Source organism: Crocodylus porosus, unplaced genomic scaffold (assembly GCF_001723895.1).
Source record: "Crocodylus porosus isolate Cpor-Errol unplaced genomic scaffold, CroPor_comp1, whole genome shotgun sequence".
Classification (NCBI taxonomy): domain Eukaryota; kingdom Metazoa; phylum Chordata; order Crocodylia; family Crocodylidae; genus Crocodylus; species Crocodylus porosus.
In genome coordinates, this window is record NW_017728946.1 from 1509671 (window position 1) to 1527719 (window position 18049).

Sequence of the window (18049 nt, forward strand, 5' to 3'; positions counted from 1 at the left end):
GTACCCAGACTTTTGCCATTTGAGCTAATGGAGTAACTGAAAGCTGTCATAGACAGGCATCTTCTGTATGAACCAGATCCAGAGAAGCTGGGTGAAGCACATTTATAGAGTGGAGTTAATAGCTTTTTACTGAAAGCCAAGGACTACTGTTGAAACAGAAATCCTAGCCCCTAGATTAGTGGCTGTATGCTTCTACACTACTGATTTAAGATGCTCCTTTCTCAAACTCCTACATATCTGGGCTGTGCCTCACCTACCCAGCCTGTCCTTGGCCCAGCCCTCCTCTTCCTCACACTCTAATTACATTCTGTTTGCTGCCACCCCCTATTCCAAAGTGGTTGAAAGACACAGAAGGAGCACTGTGATCACAGGAGAGGTCCAGTTTCAATGCCCTATACCACAGGAGCCCTTCCCACCCATTCCTTCTCCCACCCAACCCCAGTAGCTGGGAGTAGCAGTTATAATGGGGGGTGGGGGCAATTATTTAAGCTCAAGGGCCACTTAATGAGTTTTGGTGAGTTGTCGAGGGCCGCAAGGGTAACCCCACCTTGACAGGTGCCCCGCCCCCTTGTTGCCATCTTGGGACCAGAAGTCCCATCCCTAAACCCTGACCTTTGCCACCATAAGTCCCTCTCCTTGTGCAGAAGTATTCATTTTGGGAGGTAGAGGTTGGGATAGAGGGGTTGTCATCTTGGAACCAGAAAAAAAAAAATTCATATAAAAAAAAAAAAAGTCAAACAGTTACTGTGACATTTTAATTTTTTTTCCCCAAAAAAATGTCTCCTGGTTTACATGTGTTTGCAAAGTGTATATGGAGGCAATTGCATAATAGCTGAAAATAAAATCTTATGTTCATATATTTTGTGGGGGTGGTGTTGGGGAGGGTGTGGGTGTGAGGTTTCTGTGTGGAGGCATGTTGGGGAGGGTGTGGGGTTTGTGGGGAGCTGTGGAGGGGCATAGCTGGGGTGTGGGGGATGTGGGTGTGGTTATGGTAGGGCACTCATGGCCCATGCTGGTGGAGCTCCCCAGTGGCATATGGCTTTGGCCAATTCCAGGACCTGCATGTGGCAGCAGGGCCAGGCCAGTCCAGTTCTATCGTGCAGGGCTCCAGGCAGTTCACATGTAGCTTCTGGGACCTGCTAGAACCATGTGCCATGGGGCAGAGCCCCTTGTGATAGAGCTGGCAGCCTGGCCCCACTCCTTTCTGGCACATGCACCTGCCAGGACTCTGCTGGGAAGAAGGGAATAGGACCAAGCCAGTCAGGTTCCATCGCGCAGCACTCCCTGCTATTTCCAGCAGAGTCCTGGGAGCTGCACATGGTGGCAGGAAGCAGGGAAAGCTGTCAGCTCCACCACGCAGGGCTTCCCTCTGGTGGTATGAGTCCCAGGAGCTGCATGTGAGCCATAGGGAACTCTGCATGATGGAATGGACCGACCCAGGCTCTGCACCCCTGCTAAGTGAAGGCCCCATGCTTTGGGCTCCACACTTCCACTAGCCCTGCACTCCTGTCCAGCTGCAATTTCCCCACACCCACCCTTACTTCCCTACTTGTTGCCCAGAGCACTGCAGCAGTGTCAAGTGAAGGACCCACAAGAGGCTGGGGGAGCCAAGCAGGGGGAGTTTTGTTTGTTTTTTAATTTAAATTTTCTGTATACCAAGCCAAATTAGATTCCAAATCCCTGAGTCAGTCCAGAACCATAAGTGGCCCTGCTACTGGCAAACAGCCTCCACCCCCACCTAAGGCTTCAGATATTCCCAGATCCTTTGGTGGGCATCCTACTTGCAGGCCCAAATCCACAGGCTTGGGGTTCAGATGCTCCCGAGTTTTGCTTGCCTTCAGCCATAAGGCCTCAGGAGCATGCTAGGGAGGAGTCTCCCATTTCCATAAAGTCAAGGTTAATTATGCATTACCTATGCAGGTACTATCGCATGCCAGCAGAGTGGTCTTCCCCAGGTGCAACTAGGAAGCCATCATGGTGACCATGGTATTTCCTCCTGCCAGGCAAGCACAGGACTATGCTTGATCTGAGCCAACAAGAGGTTGAGCAGCAATCAGGCATCTACAGCAGTAGCAGCAGCAGTCCCGCCCAGAGGCTGTGTATGCTGGCCAGGGCCCCTAGCCCAGGGCCAGGGCCAGGGCACTCCTGTACACAAGGGTGGAAACACAACACACTGCAGACTCAGTGTGAGTCCACCCGCAGGCCAAATGAAATCACTTGGCAGGCCAGATCCAGCCTGCAGGCTGTATTTTGCCCACCCCTGAGTTATAGGACATGTCTTACTCAGCCCCTGCAACCAGAGGCTGGAGCATGTTTGTTGAAGATGGAAGCTTCCCAGAATTTCACAGCCACTCTTAAGCAAGACTATTAAATGTGTGCAAACTAGGGCTATTCAAAGCCTCATAAACTACTGAAATGTGTGTTAGTTGTTGTGCAAAATGCAACATCCCTGGCTGTAAGGCAATCCATAAAGCCCTTCTCCAAATTAGTAGCAATTAGAAGCAATTAATCAGGTAGAGGGTTGGCTTGTAATGTTTTAATGTTGGCCACAAACTTCATTCTGGGAAATGGCCAAAGCATTTTGCTGAAAAGAGAGTGTGTGCACACATAGCAAGTTTCCAACCAAACAGTGGAAGATTTTAAAGCCTGAAAGAGGGCCTTAAAATGGGAAACACTGGGCAACTAATTACTGACGGGGCTGCCAGCCTGTCTGCCTACATGTTAGTCTGTTACTTGTATAGGGAACTTGACAATTGCATGTGCTACATGATGTATTTAAATAGTTTCTAGTCCCAAAAATGCTATTCCTGTGCAATCCATTGGGAAGCAAATTTGTCATGGGTTTTTGAGGGCTCAACTCTTATCCCTGTATCAATCATTAACAGCAATGTGAGCCATCTACACAGAAGAGAGATCTTTCCAGCACTAGAACTGATGAACACCATAGGGAAAGGAATGCTGTTTAGCCAGTGGGAATTGTAGAAGGCAGCCAGGACAGGCATTGGACTTGTTCCTTCACTAGTTGTACAGTGAGATTTGGCCTTCAGCAACCAGTTTCTTGATGAGGCTGAGCTCGAAGTCAGCATCATGAACTCCAGTCCTGCGGAATGCCCCAGAGAAGCGGTTCTCCTCCCAGTAATGGTGCCATTTCCCGTTGCTGTCTGCACCAAATCCAAACACTGAGACCTGCACATAAAATATTGCTGGTAAAGGCTTACTGCCCAGAAATCAAGCAACTTGGCTCTGCTGACAGGAAAAGTTGCAAGGTAGAAAATCCTGTTCTGCTCTGGCTAGATGGGCTCTTGACCTAGAGCCATAAGATGGGAATGTTGGCTGCATGGTGCTGTGGGGCAGAACTACTTGAGTATGTTAACCCTTTTGTGTATTAGCAAGTGGTTAAGTTGCGGTTTCAGGATAAATCTGAAGAAAAAACAGGGCAAGAGGGAAGGCAGAGGTATGACCTGACTAGCTATACACAGGGATCCTTACAAAATATTTTTCAGCTGGTAAAAGTGCATTAACTTTGAAGAAAGCTTTGTCTTATCAATTTGCTACCATGGGTGAAGAGATAAGAGGTCCATCTCAGCATACGTAAGTAGAAACCTTCATCTGTGGTAGAGAACCCTCCATTCGTGGGGTAAATATGACACTTTTACATTAAATTAGCCCCAAGGCCTCACTGACAAAAAACATTTAAATAAATAAAATTTACCCTACAATCACTATGTTGCATTCCATCCTCTCCTGTGCAAGTTAATGGTCAATGGTGTTTCTTCCTCACATATTACAATAGCAGTGGGCATAACAGTGAAGTGGCAGCTCTCACTAGGATAGCAGCACCATCTTGAGTTGTGGGAAAAAAAATGACACTGCTCTTCTAAATAGTTCTGATCCCCTAGGAATTAAATGTGTATTTCACTCTGTGTGGCAGAACACTCGTTGTGCCTGCCACTTTAAGAGGTTTCAGGCAGGCTCTGAGTAGCTGACAGTCACATGACCAAAAGGGGCCCACTGGATTGGAGGAGGGCTGGGCTAAGCCCAGGCCCTAAAAGCAGAGCTGGCAATTACATCTAGGGAGCCAGAGGACCAACATGGCTCAGCCTGCAGCTCCCAGAACACCTGGAGGGCAGGGTAGGAACTGTGGGGATGGAGGAGGGTCCTGGTCCTGCGTAAGACCTGAAACTACACCCTGCTGGCGTTGGATGGTGTGGCAGGGCAGTCTCCATGAAATGCCACACCTGTGCCTCCCCAGTAAAAGGCAAGTATGGGGTGCTGTATAACCTTAGCCCCCACCACTTGGTGGGTAACCCCACAGAGGGGACAGATTAGGATCCAGGCATGTTGACAGACATCTGAGGCCCAAGAGGCTGAAAGTCCAGAAACCCCAGTTAGAGGGCAGAGTGAAAGCCAGAGGCTGTGTAAAGTAGGGTCTGTGGGGGCCTGAAAGACTGCACATAGGCTGGCCAGAATAGAGGCACCAGTGGCAGGGCCATGTGGCCAAGGTATGTCTGAGGATGCCTGAGGCTAAGTGTGGCCTGGCTAAGGAGTTGGGGGAGTAATAGTAGATCTGGATGCCATCTGCGAGGCATGGGACATGGTGTAGGAGTGGTTTGGAATCGTGTATTACACCCTTGGGATCAGGGCAATAAATGGGCAGCCTCCAGACCATGAACAACTATTTAATTCCAACAAAGGCATGGCAGGAGAGTCAGGTGGGCGGACTGCCCTAGACAGGTGGGCAAGCCAAAGTTGTGACCGGCCTCCAGACAGCCCCCCACCACACTGCCAGCTGTTGGGACCACAGGTGACAGCATGGGGAGAGGGTACTATATGCACATTTGGGTCTGTGTGAGCTGCACTGATTCCCAGTCACTGTCATGGACATTAAGCCTGGTGTCTGCTCCCTGGCCCTTCTTAGATCACAAGTTTGGCCTGTCTCTAGATGATCTGTCACAGACAGTCGGCATTGTCACTGCTGCCCCTCCCATCATACATACCTGATCACAAACGTGCAAAGCAAAGAGCAAAGCTGTCAAACCAGTGGATGGATACTTCCCATGGTGTTGTGTCCAATTGTCATGGATGTATTTGAGAAAAGCAGGGTTCAGTATTAGCACCTGGAAGGAGGGAAACAGAGAAGGGCCAATCTTTTTAGATTCTTCCATCCTATTACCCAGCAAAATCTGGCCACAGCCATCACAAGCTCCTCCAGTGAACTGGGAAATGGCAGAAGTGACACTGACACTCTCCACCCCCTGCTTACTGGCACAACTCAAAAGTGATAGTCAGTTGTCCTCAGTGGGTAATGGTGCAATTTCTCCCTTGAATGCTGCACAGTTGAGCATAAGCCTACTAGGAAAGGGTGCACCTACTAGGAAGGCTTATTACTCTGGAAAGAACAATGGGGGATCCTTGGAAAGTGGAGTCAGAGAGAGATGTGTTGCACTAGTCAGCTCTAAGTTTAAGGACTATGTCTCAGATTTCTCTGGAGGCAAGTGGTGCTCTGCCAGCTGAAGAAGAATGTTTTCCAGACAAAAAAAACCCCATTTCTGACTGCCTTCCAAGATGCTGCATCAATCCTTTCTCCTGCCTTCCTGAGGACCAGCATGGCCTGGGCACTTCCTGTTTGATTGTTTCTGGCCATACTCTGGTACCTTGGCTGTTCCCAAGTACTGCCAAAGTAGCTGGACGTTCTGCACAGGATAGTGTGGAGAGGCAGAAACTGCTTCTGCAGAAGGTTGCAGACTCCTTAGAAATGGAGAAGTAGCAAGATTCACGCAAACTCTGACAGCCTTGATCAGGTTGCTGGTTGACTTACTGAGCTTCTAGTGCTTCTGATGTACCCTTGGGCCACACTTGCTGTTAAACAACTTTAACAATCCTACAGATACAGTTTAGAAGAACCTTTGCAAAGCTGCCATTAGCCAGGATCCAATTTATAGACATGGGGTGAGGTACTTCCAGGCAAAGGAGGCTTTAGCATTTTTCTATGGCCATTTTAGAGTATCCTTTAGGACTTTCTCAAAAGAAAGTCCCCTCAGTGAGCTGGAGTTACTTTGTGAAAAATCTCCAAATTTTCAGCAAACAACTTCAAGGAGTGCTGAAAATTTGCAAAAAAAAGGGAAAAATAAGGAAGGCAAAAAAGGCAACAACAAAAAAGGCAAAAAAAGAAGGGGGGGGGAAAGGAAGCCTTTATCCCTGCCGCCTACTCAGACACAGGACCTGGAGTAGGATGTGGAGACACTTGAGAGTTCAGAGGAGAGCCAGGCATATACTCAGAGGGCAAAAGAACAGGCCTTATGGAGCTATGGGACTTCAACCTGGAGAAGCACAGGTTCAGGGGTGACTTGGTGGCAGCCTATAAGTAGATACAGGGTGTGCATCAGGATCTGGGGGAACACCTCACCAGAGCACCCCAGGGGATGACAAGGTCCAATGGTCACAAACTCCTGCAAGACCATTTTAGGCTGGACATAAGGAAAAATTTCTTTACTGTCCAATCCCCCAAGGCCTGGAATAGACTTCCCTCAGTGGTGGTACAAGCACCTACTCTGGACTCTTTCAAGAAAACTTTGGATGCTTATCTTGCTGGAATCCTTTGACCCCCAGCTGACTCCCTGCCCCTTGGGCAGGGGGATAGACCTGATGATCTTACAAGGTCGCTTCAAGCCCTAATGTCTATGAAATCTATAAGGTAAACATGCTGTCTGTGAATTGCTTACCCATCTTACCTTGTTTCTGTCGGCTTTAATAAACTGTTTGACTTTTGTGTATGTGCTGTAAAAGAAATGGAAATAGCATTCAGAGCAAAGTCCATCTTCAAATGATCATGAGTTCAGTAATGTCTCCCTGGTTTTCTCTTTTCTATGTCCCTGGCTTCTACAAGCTCTCCTAGCTTCCTTGCTAGGATGAAGCACAACCAGACTGTCCCCCATCCCCAAGGGCCAAGGCTGCTTTGCCCCTGGTGCTCCAGCAATCTGCTTAGAGTGAGATATGGAACAGAAATTAGGCTTACAGTTATGCCCTCTGTAAAACTGTAGGCCAGCCCAGCAATGTATCTGTGCATCTTGTCTGGTTGCAAGATCACTGAATAGATCCAGAAATATTAGAATTTATATTCACCACTTCCTCTTTCTCTGTGCAAATTGTCCTGCACCTTTTTAAATGGTTCTGGTTTTAAACAGTTTTGTCCTTTACCACTTTCTCGGTCTTGGTCACGCAAGTTGAACAGAATGTCTGGACTGTGCCCCCCTACTGCATCTGTGGCCCTGCTATGGGGAAGGGAGTTTTCCAGAGGCACTCCAGGCTTTATCCTGGTATTGGGTATCCATTCTTCCAGTGGGATTCCCAAGTTCTTATCTCTTTGGAAAAGGCAGGAGCTAATCCAGATGGGGTGCAGTGACATGGAGTGACTCCCCTTTTGAATTGGAAGCTCTGGGGACCTTTTCCCTCTTCTTCCTGCTCAGAGGCACATCCCCACCTCACCTCTTCCTCTCCTCCCCCATCTGCAGCTACTGTTTCATCTACTGTCCCAACACTGGGGAGGCTTCAAAGCCATTCCTGAATGCTACAGCTTGAGGGCACCCCATACCCCACCTCCAAGGATGAGTTATGCCCATAGGAACTGTTCTCTTTACTTCTAGGAGGGCCATTGCCTGTAGCAATGTCCCAAACTTGAGGGCTACTTCAAATCTTCCTATCTGGGAAGATCCCAGGTTCCTCAGAGAAAGAACAGCACCTCCTACAGGAAATACATGACCCCAAGTCTTGCTTCTGGAGAGCTAGGGAAGGATACCCAGTCACCTCCCCAAGGCACTCCCTGAATGACTCACCCCCCTCCCCCTTGTACCGAGCTATTTGCACCTCACTAGGCCAAGCAGTTACATACAATGTGAGCTCCCCTGTGGAAAAGGCACTGGTCACCCATTTCAGGTCTTGCAGCTTGAAAGGAACCAGCACCAGGTGCACCCCATGCTGAAGATTTATAGCACTCTCTGGATACATGAAGTGGTGTGTTGTTCTTGTGCCAACATCCTTCTCAAACCCCACAGTCTGTGCTCTGTTCATTCTGGAGTAAAACAAAGAAATCAGAGACCAAATTGCAATCACATAAAGGCAACATACCGTGGTCCTGGGTTCATCAGGCAAGACTCATCCAGGTCAGCAGACTCTAGGCACAGCCTAACAACAAGGGAGCAACTGGGGGTCCTGGAGATCAGGCTGGAGTGATCATCTTTATGGCTGGGGCTCACTGAGGTTGCTCTAATGCCAATTATTTTATGGCAGTGTCAATTCCCAGCAGTGTGCCACACCCCCTCCAGCAAAATGAGATAGGCCATGGTGAAAGGGATGGTGGGAACAGGTTGAGGGTACAAGAATAAAGGAGTCAGTTGTCCATGTACCCACTGTACATCCTGAAAGGTTCTCCCTGGTCCATTAAGTAAGCACCTGGCCCAGCAACAGTCTAAACTTTTCCTTTTAGCCCCCCTCACCACTGGTTAAGAAAGGAGCCTACTAGGAAACACCCCATGTCCTAGGTCCTGAGTCCAAGCCTAACTGTCTCTGCTGGGGGATTTCATCCCTGGGATTACTGGCACAGATGCACATGGCTAGGTTAGGCCACATCAGGATACCATGGTCCTCAAGGTGTGTAAGGCAAGCCCAGCATTGGGGGCTGGCTCCTACTGAAGAGGCAAGTGAGGCAGGTGGATGATTCAGGTCCCAGATGCCTGCCTGAGTCAGCTCTGTTCCACTCACCTCAGAACCCAGTCATGCGAATCAATCGCTGTACCATGGCTGGAGCCCTTCAGCTTCCCAGAATTTCCCACCACTGCACATGTCCTGCACCCGACTGTGTCCCACGCACCAGTGACTGGGAATGGGAGAATGTCAAACATATGCCTGATTATTCCCTGGACCTGGGTTCTGCTCTGGGAGCCCTGCAGCTTCTGTAGAATCAAGAGCAAAGACACTGTGTCTGGAGAGAGACATAAGAGCAAATCCATAGCACAGAGACAGGCTAGCGCAAGGGTGGAGAATTATTTGGGCTGGAGTACCACTTAAGGAGTTTTGGTGATCTATTGTGGGCTGAAAGAGGGGAGATGAAGCTGACCAGGCCCAGAGCGGCAGAAGCTGGGGGCCATGGCGGGGTGACCCAAAACAGCACTGCAGATGGGGGCAAGTGATCCTATCTGGCTCCAGGCCCATCCACCCAGGACCCACTGCCAGAAGTGTTGGATGGAGCTGGCAGGCAGGTGTGCAGGTGGGGTCTCCATGGAGAGTGCCCTGTGACCCCCATGGGTAGGGTGCACTCAGCCAGACAGGTGGGATGGAGCTGCAGGTGGATGGGGTGCGGGGTCTGGGAGTGGGACAGACTGGCAGGGCTGATGCCAGGGCTGGGATCACAAAGAGGTGACAGCACAGGGCCAGGGCCCAGGGCAGAGCCACAATCCACTCCCCCCACATCCCTGCAACGGGCACTGGTTCTATGGGCAGGGATGTGCAGGGAACAGATCATGGCTCTGCCCTGAGCCGTGGCACTGTCACTGTCCCATGATGCCAGCTGTGGCCCTGGCCCTCACCCATCCATCCCCCTCCCAGATACTGCTCCCCACCTGCCTGTGGCCTCATCCCATCTGCCCAGCCAAGCACAGCCTGCCCATGGTGGTTCTGGGCAGGTCTCCATGGAGACCTCACCCACCCACTTCGTCCAGTACCCCCAGTGGTGGGTACAGGACAGACTGGCAGCAGCAGCTGGGCAGAGCAAGGCATCGCCATGAGGGCTGTCAGGAAGTCGAGCCTGGCTGTGGACCAGATGGAATCCCTTGCTGGACCCAACCAGCAGGCTGTATTTTGCCCATCGCTGGGCTAGGGGCAGTGATCTCTGTCCAGAGGCAAGGTTTCAACACAGCTGCACTCAGGGGACACTGTAGTCCCTGATTTACTCTGCCATGGGGGGATGCAATATAAACTCCATTTTGCAGTGGTGCAGGCAAAGCTTATCACCCCTTTTTGTTGACAAAAAAATTCGGGTTCTTTTTTCACTAGGTCAGGGGCCCCTGTTCTATGCAGGCTCCCACATGCCCCCTGCTAGCTGCTCGTAGTGGAGAGATGCAGCCAGCAGAACTTGAGGAGAAAGCCAAACTAGAGGTACTGGCAGGCATGTTGGCAACATCCCTGTTCTTCCCTGCTTCTTCCTCTGTTTCCCAGAGCAATCCCTCCCAAATGAACAGAGGATCCCTGAATGCCTGTGTGCTTCTACAAAAGCAGAACATTGGATATCTTCATGATCTCTGTTGGCTCCCTAGCTGCTGCCCTTGATCTCAAGGGATCAATTGAAGGGGAAGGCCTTAGCGTTCCCACATATACCCTGGAGCCCTGACCAGTCCTCCTCCACACTTTGACCTTCATCCTGCCCCTTGGGGGAGCCTGACAGACTCTGCCCAGGAAGCAATGGTATGATGGGCCTGAATGAACTGATGTAATTCTGTTACTCACCAGCCACCACTGCAGAACATCTGGGGAGATCTCTTGGGTTTGCACAGTCAGCACAGGATTGATAGCTGCATCATAGTGTTCATTAAACCAGGCTGAACTGCTGAGATCTGCAACACAGCTGGCACAGCTACAAAGCTTGGCCTTGAAGATGGAGACAGGCCCCGATGACTCCACAAGACTACACAATGAGGCAAAGTGTCCTGTACACCTGCCCTGGAAAGTCTTCCATAGGAGAAACACCAGACATAGAGCTGCTGTTGCCCACAGCTTCTTCCTGAGCAACATTCTTCATGCCATCAGTCCTTGCAATAGGACTCTCACAGGAGGAGCACTACACATGAAGGAAAAGCACCACCTACAATACCAACATGTTTGTGAGAGGATTTCCTGTAATTAGTGGGATTCTTTTCCTCCAGTAGCTGTAGACACAGTGGGAGGAAGGGGTCGGCCGATCAATACCCAAACACAGGTTTTCATCAGGGATCCCACATCAGCAACAGCCTTACATTGGTACCAACCAACAGGCTGCAGGGATGGGCCACTTCTCCCTGGCTTTGTCTTTCCAGAATGGTGACACCCAGCACGTGCAGTGCCCAGTCCATGTAACAGCACCAGAGGAAGCACTTCTCAGGAGAGTCTGGCATCACATTGGGACATACCTTGATCATGACAAGACAAAGGGTTTTTTGCAGCCCACTCAGTGCGGATTTTGCAGACATTTCGCAGCAGCCCTGCCTTTGGCACTGATTGGTAGAGAGGCCCTGTGGGCCTGCCCCTTGGTGCTGATTGGTAGAGAGGCCCGGGGGGGGGGAGGGAGGAGGGCCAAGGGAGCAGCTGTCATCTTGTCTGCTGCCCTTCATGCCACTCTGCCAGCCAGCACCTTCACCTCCCAGCAGCATGGGCCACTGGGTCCCACTGGAGAGTCAGCATTTTTTTTTTTAAAGATTTTGCAGATTTTGCAGCTGTCACGGACAATCCCAGATTTCATGGTTTCTGTGAAATCATAGTTTCATAGATGCTAGGGTCGGAAGGGACCTATTAGATCATCAAGTCCAAGCCCCTGCCCTGGGCAGGAATGAGTGCTGGGGTCAGATGACCCCAGCCAGGTGTCTGTCCAATCTCCTTTTAAACACCTCCAAGTAAGGGGACAGCACCACTTCCCTTGGCCTCGTGCAATCAGCAAAAATCACAAATTAAGTAGGTCCCTAGACATCGGTAGGTGAGCAGAATCAAGAAGAGGCTTTGAGTGTCCAAAAAAAAAAAAAGAAAGAGAAAGGACTTCAGGGCAGTCGCATCAAGGACAGATGTAACTCTCACTGACACCAGCCTAGATATTGCAGCACTGAGGCTGCAGATTTTCAAAATTTGGAGGCAAAAGTTAGGTACCTGTATCCATGTTCAAGCTTCTAAGGATGTGGGCAAGTGAGGTAGAGGCAAAGGCTTCTGACAATCCTCCCCCTGTCTCTGTGAGAGACTTACAAACCATCTGAATCAGTTCTTGCTTCTATCTCAGGATAGATCATTGCTGTGTAATACAGTGAGCTGAGTAACAGTCTGAGACACAGCATGTTGTGACACAGCTTTGCAGCCAGCATAAGCTCTTGCTTTGCAAAATTAAACTCGAGGGTTGCCTTTGCCACATGTACTCCAGAAGCAGCAGTGCTGGGCAGCACCTGTTCATGGAGAGGCTGATTTTAAAGTCTCTATCATTGTGGAAAATTACTAATGATCGCACTGAGCTCCATGCAGCAAAACATCCCTCCTGCGCCTGCTGCCACCCCAAGTCTTCTAGGGCAGTTGTGAGAAGGTGACTGATTGCAGCACTGGCTCAGACTAACTGTGCTCTAAATCAGTGGTCTCCAAAGTGGGGTGCATGCACCACAGGGGGTGCGCAAGATGATCCATTGGGGTGCGGGAAGAAAATATTAGAACTTCTATTTATATTTATTTTTATCTATATATATTGTACATAAAATATTAGTATAGTAGTACATGTATATAATTTATAAATAAATTTACATATATTGGGGGTGTGTGCTCAAAAATGTTTTACTGGTAGGGGTGCGCGATCAAAAAAGTTTGGAACCGCTACTCTAAATCTTGGTGAAACCAGGGCTGTAATGTGTCTAGCACCATCGCTATGGTGGCCATGAAGGGAACAAGGTACACAAGACAAAACACAGGGAGCTCCAGCTGAGATGTGTTCAAGCCATTCTTGCCTGCTGTGTATGTAGCAATATTAAGGTACATCGAAAAGGCATAGCTAGATAGTCAGAAAGTGACAACAGATGCAACTAAAGATATTGATACCTAGGACATGGCCCTGGGGTTGGGAGAGGACTTGTTCCTACGTAAACTTTAGAGCCCAAAGAACTTGCTGTGAGCTCTTCAACCCAATCAGAGAATCTGGGGTGATGGAGGCGCTGCTTTCCCAGCTACAGCTGGATGGGCCATGTGCTTATGTGAAGCCCAAGCAACCTTTGCTCCTATGCAGAGCAACATAGGCAACGCATAGGGGGGGCACCTGAGATTGGCCCTCACCAGCCCGCGTGTGAGGGGAGACAGCTAGTGCCGCCCCCCCCATCCCCTCGCCCAAGAATGGGGGGGCACCGAGAGAAGCACTGGCAGCACTTCCAGGTTTGTTGCTGGTACTTCCGCCAGTGGCAGCAATTGGGCACTGTGGGGAGACTCCCCCCTGGTCAGCGATCGATCGGCTGCTGGTGCCACCCCACGATCAGGAGGCACCAGTTGCCCATGTAGAGCAATCCTCCCCCTCTGTGTTAGCAGAGTAGCAGTGTAGGGCTGTTGCCCTGATGGCAGGTAGAAGATTTAAAGGGACAAAGAACCAACTTGTTTGGAGGCTCATCATTGAGAAAAGCAGATTCTCAGCCCAAGCAAGCAGCAGTATTCCCTGCCTTCATTTCTGGGCCCTCTAAAGTACCAGTGCTGTGCACAAGGGGGAGGATCAGCCTCAGAAACCCCTACAAAACCCAAAGACAGGCACCTTGCTGATAGCTTTGCTCTGATGGTTCAAAGCTGAGCACAGATCCAGAGCCTGCACCACATCTGTACTACTGCACACTCACCTGCAGGGAGAGCACCTAACACTGGAGCACCCAGGAGTTGACAGCTAAGCTTCCTAGCTCCCTGGAGCCTGCAGGGCCTCAGCATGCATCTCACGCTTGCCTGCACTGCTGCTTCCTGCTCTGGGTGCAGTCATGGTATATATTCTGAACAGGAAGCAAGTAAGCAAAACCAAAGGGGAACTCAGCAACCACATCAGCATTGAACTGCCAGAAAGGAAACTGCCTGAGGTGCTGTGTGCAAATGGAACTGACTTGACAACACCCTCCTTCCCCTGCCTGCTCAGCATAGGCTAATGGAGCAGGAAATAGGCCCTGACACTGACACAGGCAGGGCTCAGGAAGAGGCTGTGGTTAGCAGGGCAACCTCTGAGTGAGCAGCTTCTGATGCCCACAGCTTCTTTGGCACTACACTGAGTAGACCTGGTTTCTCCTCAGTTTCTGGGAGACAGTAGCAAGGCATGATTGATATGCTCTGCAGAGCAGCACACTTTGGCCTTGTAGCTACACCCCTTGGCTCTACAGCTCCAGCAGCACTACGCAGCTGGGTTTCCCTGCATATCACTCAGGACTCTCAGCATAGGGGGTTTGTGCTGACTTTACCAAGAGGATCTTGTTCCCCTATATCCAGGAATGCCTGGTGATCTAGCCCTACTCTTCACATGCTGATATAGAGTGGCTACCCACCAGGAAGAAGCAGAACTGGCAGGAAGTTAGTGTCCCATGTGAAGCAGTCTTCCAGGGCACACATATTGTCTCCTGTCCCACAAGGGCTGTCAGTCCTACATGTCTCTCTGGACCCTTGTAAGAGTGACTCCAACATCTGTTCACACTACATGTCATGTCATCCCTTATCAGCATTTGGAGTGCATACTACAGGGCAGACCAGGCATACAGATCTGCTCCCTAGTTCTGCAGTCCTACCGAACACTTCCACTTTACCAGTAAATGACAGACATCATAACTGGAGTGGTCAGTAATGGATGGGGTAAATATTCTAGGAATTACAGGCTCTACAGTTATTTCCACATTGCTCCAGTGGGATAACCCTGCCCTCTGCAGCTCCCTTGACCTAGCATCTGAGCTGTCCCTTTCAATCAATCCCTCCTTTAGAAGCCAATAAAAAACTGTTCTGAGAGTCCCACAGGGCTGAGCTCAGTCCTGCAATCTCACTGGGAACACTTCTGCTGCTTCCTAGCATGGTTGTCATATTCTCTCCCCCCACTCTCCCCAACTTTTCTTTCCCAGCTCCAAGGTGTCTGCCTCTGTAAGCAGGAGTAGCAGAGGGTAGCAATTCAGTCTGTTGCCCTTCCTTTGGACGTGGTCCTTTTGCCCATCCTTAGACTTTGCTACAGAAAAGGACCAGAATGCAAGTCATAATCTTGTTGACACCCAGGAGGACAGCACCAAAGAGCAAGGAAAGAAGCTTTGAGCTTTCCTGGGTAGAAGAAAGTCTGTGCTTGCTCTGCTCACACTCTTGTACGGAAGTCTTTCTGGTAGAAAGAAAGTCAGCAAGAAAGAAGGGACAACAGTCATTCCAGCAACCTGCCAGCACTGTGGGAGTACTATACTCATACAGTCTATGTGTTATGCAAATGGCATAAATACCAGCTTTAGGTTAAGTAAATAACATGGAGATAGACTTTTGCCTATTGCCTTAATCTTGTGTATTATCTTGATGCTTTTTTTTGTGTATTTTCTTGAGTTTGCACTCCCTTAAGAAACTCCATTTTGTATTGCACTGTAGCTTGATGTAAGTGCTCAACCTTTTAGTCCTTTGTATGCTGCATGTGTGAGGGAGTGGGTGAAAGTGTGTTTGTGGAAAAGGAAAACACCAGTTAGCGACTGACTGAAGAATGCAGACAGATTAAAAAAACCAAAACAAGAAGAATCTGCCCCAGAACACCAAGAGAAGAACATCAATCAACCTTTAAGGAGGAACACAGTGATAACACAGCAAAAGCCCAGAGGACTGAATAAAATGACAAGACTATAAAAGACAGGGCAAGACATGTTGATTTTGGGTCCTGTTCTGCATATTATTCTAGAGCATCAGTTTACCTGATGAGGCAGATCAACAGAAGCCCAGCTCCCACTCATGATCAACTTAGCCGGCCACTAAGTTGACGCGAGCACCAATGAGACTGATACCGTATACCAGCGCAGAACAGAAATTGGGGTATGTGTGTGGTAGGGCTGTGCAAAGCTTCAGTCACTGATTTGATTTGGCTTGATTTGGTTGCCGAATCGCCAAATTTGAATAGAATCAGGAGACCCTTTAATCTCTCTGAATCGATTTGGAGAGATTTGGAAAGATTTGGTGATTTGGACATAGACACAGCTTTAAGTGTTTTTTCTACTTACCTCAAGGTACCAGGCAATTCATGAATGCTGTGATGCTGGGGTGGATGGAGTGTCCCACAGGAGCATGGGGGGTCCCCAGCACACTTGGCATCAGGCCCAGAAGTGGACCAGAAGCACTTCTGGTCCACTTCTGGGTCTGCCAGGGAGTGCTCAGGGGGTCCACCCCCACGCTCCCTCCCGGCTCGGTGACTGGTGTCTCCTGGGTCTGGGGGGGCAACTGGGGTCCCCCCATGGCCAATCACTGAGCTGAGGGGAGCATGCTGGGGGGGAGGGCAGCCCACTCCCCAGCAGACCTGGAAGTAGACTGGAAGTACTTCCAATCCACTTCTGGGTTCACCGCCGAGTATGCGGGGCCCCCACTGCACTCCTGTGGGATGCTCTCTCCGCCCCACCATCACAGCATTCATAAGCCATGGCTGTTACCTTGAGGTATGTAGAAAAAACACTTAAAGCTGTGTCTATGGCTGAATTGCTGATTTTCCGAATCAGCATTGAATCTCGAGATATGGATTTGGCCAAATCAAATCAGGAACAGTGATCTGAATCAGTGAATGGAATCATTTGTCCCTGATTCAGGCCAAATCTGAATCCGAATCAAATGGGGCCCATTTCACACACCCCTAGTGTGTGGGTATGTGTGTGTGTGTACTAAGTGTTTAATCAATAAACGTGGTGTCTTGCCTTGCCCCCTCTTACAAAAATCTCACTCTTTATTTTGAGCTGATTGGTTAACACATGCTCTCCCCTCCACTTTGAAGCATGATCTGAGCTGTGGAGCTTGAGACAAACATGACCTTGCAGGGTAGCTCATGCATATGGAAATAAATAAAGGTGAGTTCATTTATCTGATTAGACACTTGGATATACACCCAGAGGTCTTATTTTACATGCTTACAGGTTCCATGCTCCAGCTATGCGCAACATAGTGTGTACATATTATATTGTAACTAGTAGGGCTGTGTGAAACAGCAGCATTCCGCTTCGACTTTCGTTTTGATGGAACAGTGTTCCATTTCAAGTTCATTTCAAGTTTCATTTTGTTTTGAAAGCACTGCTCTGTTTCGTTTCATCGAAACAGTTTTCCTGTTTCAACACCGTTTCAACTTTTCGCCCATAGGCTATAATGGGGAAGCATGAAACAGCTTAAAACTTTGTCATTTCTTGCCTGATTTGGATGAAATTTGCTGGGATGGTAGCTCCTTCTGAGGACATGAAGCCTGCCAAGTTTCAAGGAGATAGGTGCAGACTTCAGCGGTTTCTAGGAAACTGCACCTCAAGCTGTTGACAAGCAGGAGCTGGGGAGCAGGAGCAGCGTCCTGTGATCTGGCGGGCAGATCAGGGGCTCCCACCCCCTGAACAAGTCCGGCAGAGCCCTCACAACCCTCCTGGGTGTGCGGGTGAACCCCCAATCTGCCTGCCAGATGACAGGAGGCTGGTGCTGTGAGGGCTGCACCAGTCCTTTAAGCATACAAAGAGAAATAGAATTCCACCCCCAGTGTGGAATTTATTTGTAAAGTGTTGTAAAAGTGAAAAGAAAAGACATGCATCTGCCTGTAGACCGTTGGTATCCTACTCTGTTTCCCTCTATCTGACACCTGACACACATGCCCACCCTGCCTACCACTCCTGGATGTTACATTTGGGAGGCTGCCTTCAAACAGACAGGTTTCCAATCCAGAATCCCCTTTTCCCAGTAAGGAGATCTCTAGTTCTCTGTTACTGGGCTCAGGGGCCCCTGACAGTCTCTCTGGGCCCTGCAGCAGCTTGTTGTTCCCTGGCCTTGCAGCAGCCCACACAGGGTTCACCTGTAGTGCCTTCACAAGGTACCCTCAGTGGCCTCCTTCAGTCACTCCCATGCCTCATGGCTTGAACAGCCTCAGCTTCTTCCCACAAAGACCAGGAGCTCTGTTTAAATCCCCTGCCTTTCTCCACCCCCTCCACTAGGAACACTACTGGGGCACAGGGGCTAGGGACAGACATACAAAAAACCAGAGCCTGAACTGATTCAACCTTTGCAGGTTAGTCTAATCTGCAAAGTTTGAACCAGTTTACAAGTGGATAGACATTCAGCACATGCCTGCATTGGCTCAGGCCACAAGCCTGGG

The 18049-nt window shown here is 49.6% G+C and overlaps 1 protein-coding gene across 3 annotated transcripts; it reads right to left on the minus strand.

Annotated features, from left to right (window-relative positions):
• Nucleotides 1–577: 577 nt before the first annotated feature.
• Nucleotides 578–15341, minus strand: LOC109320582 (CMP-N-acetylneuraminate-beta-galactosamide-alpha-2,3-sialyltransferase 2-like). 3 transcript variants are annotated; one of them, XM_019550718.1, is made up of 7 exons: nt 13584–15341; nt 10498–11156; nt 8758–8948; nt 7889–8068; nt 6732–6777; nt 4998–5117; nt 578–690 (listed from the first exon to the last, which is right to left on the minus strand). In XM_019550718.1, exons 2-7 carry the CDS (start codon nt 10780–10782, stop codon nt 601–603), a joined length of 912 nt encoding a protein of 303 aa, XP_019406263.1. In that variant the 5' UTR covers nt 10783–11156; nt 13584–15341; the 3' UTR covers nt 578–600. The 3 variants fall into 3 exon arrangements, with proteins under 3 accessions (XP_019406263.1, XP_019406262.1, XP_019406261.1); XM_019550717.1 differs by lacking the exon at nt 578–690 and adding an exon at nt 1699–3186 and having other exon boundaries at nt 10498–10852; XM_019550716.1 differs by lacking the exon at nt 578–690 and adding an exon at nt 1699–3186.
• Nucleotides 15342–18049: the final 2708 nt, after the last annotated feature.

Bases quoted from the DNA above. Each gene is read 5' to 3' on its own strand.
- LOC109320582 (XM_019550717.1), bottom strand. From the start codon at position 10,782: ATGTTGCTCAGGAAGAAGCTGTGGGCAACAGCAGCTCTATGTCTGGTG. The intron at 6,778-7,888 runs GTATGTAACTGC...TTTCTTTTACAG, and splicing joins TCCACAGGGGAGCTCACATT to CACATACACAAAAGTCAAAC. The intron at 3,187-4,997 runs GTATGTATGATG...TTTTATGTGCAG, and splicing joins CTTTGCACGTTTGTGATCAG to GTCTCAGTGTTTGGATTTGG.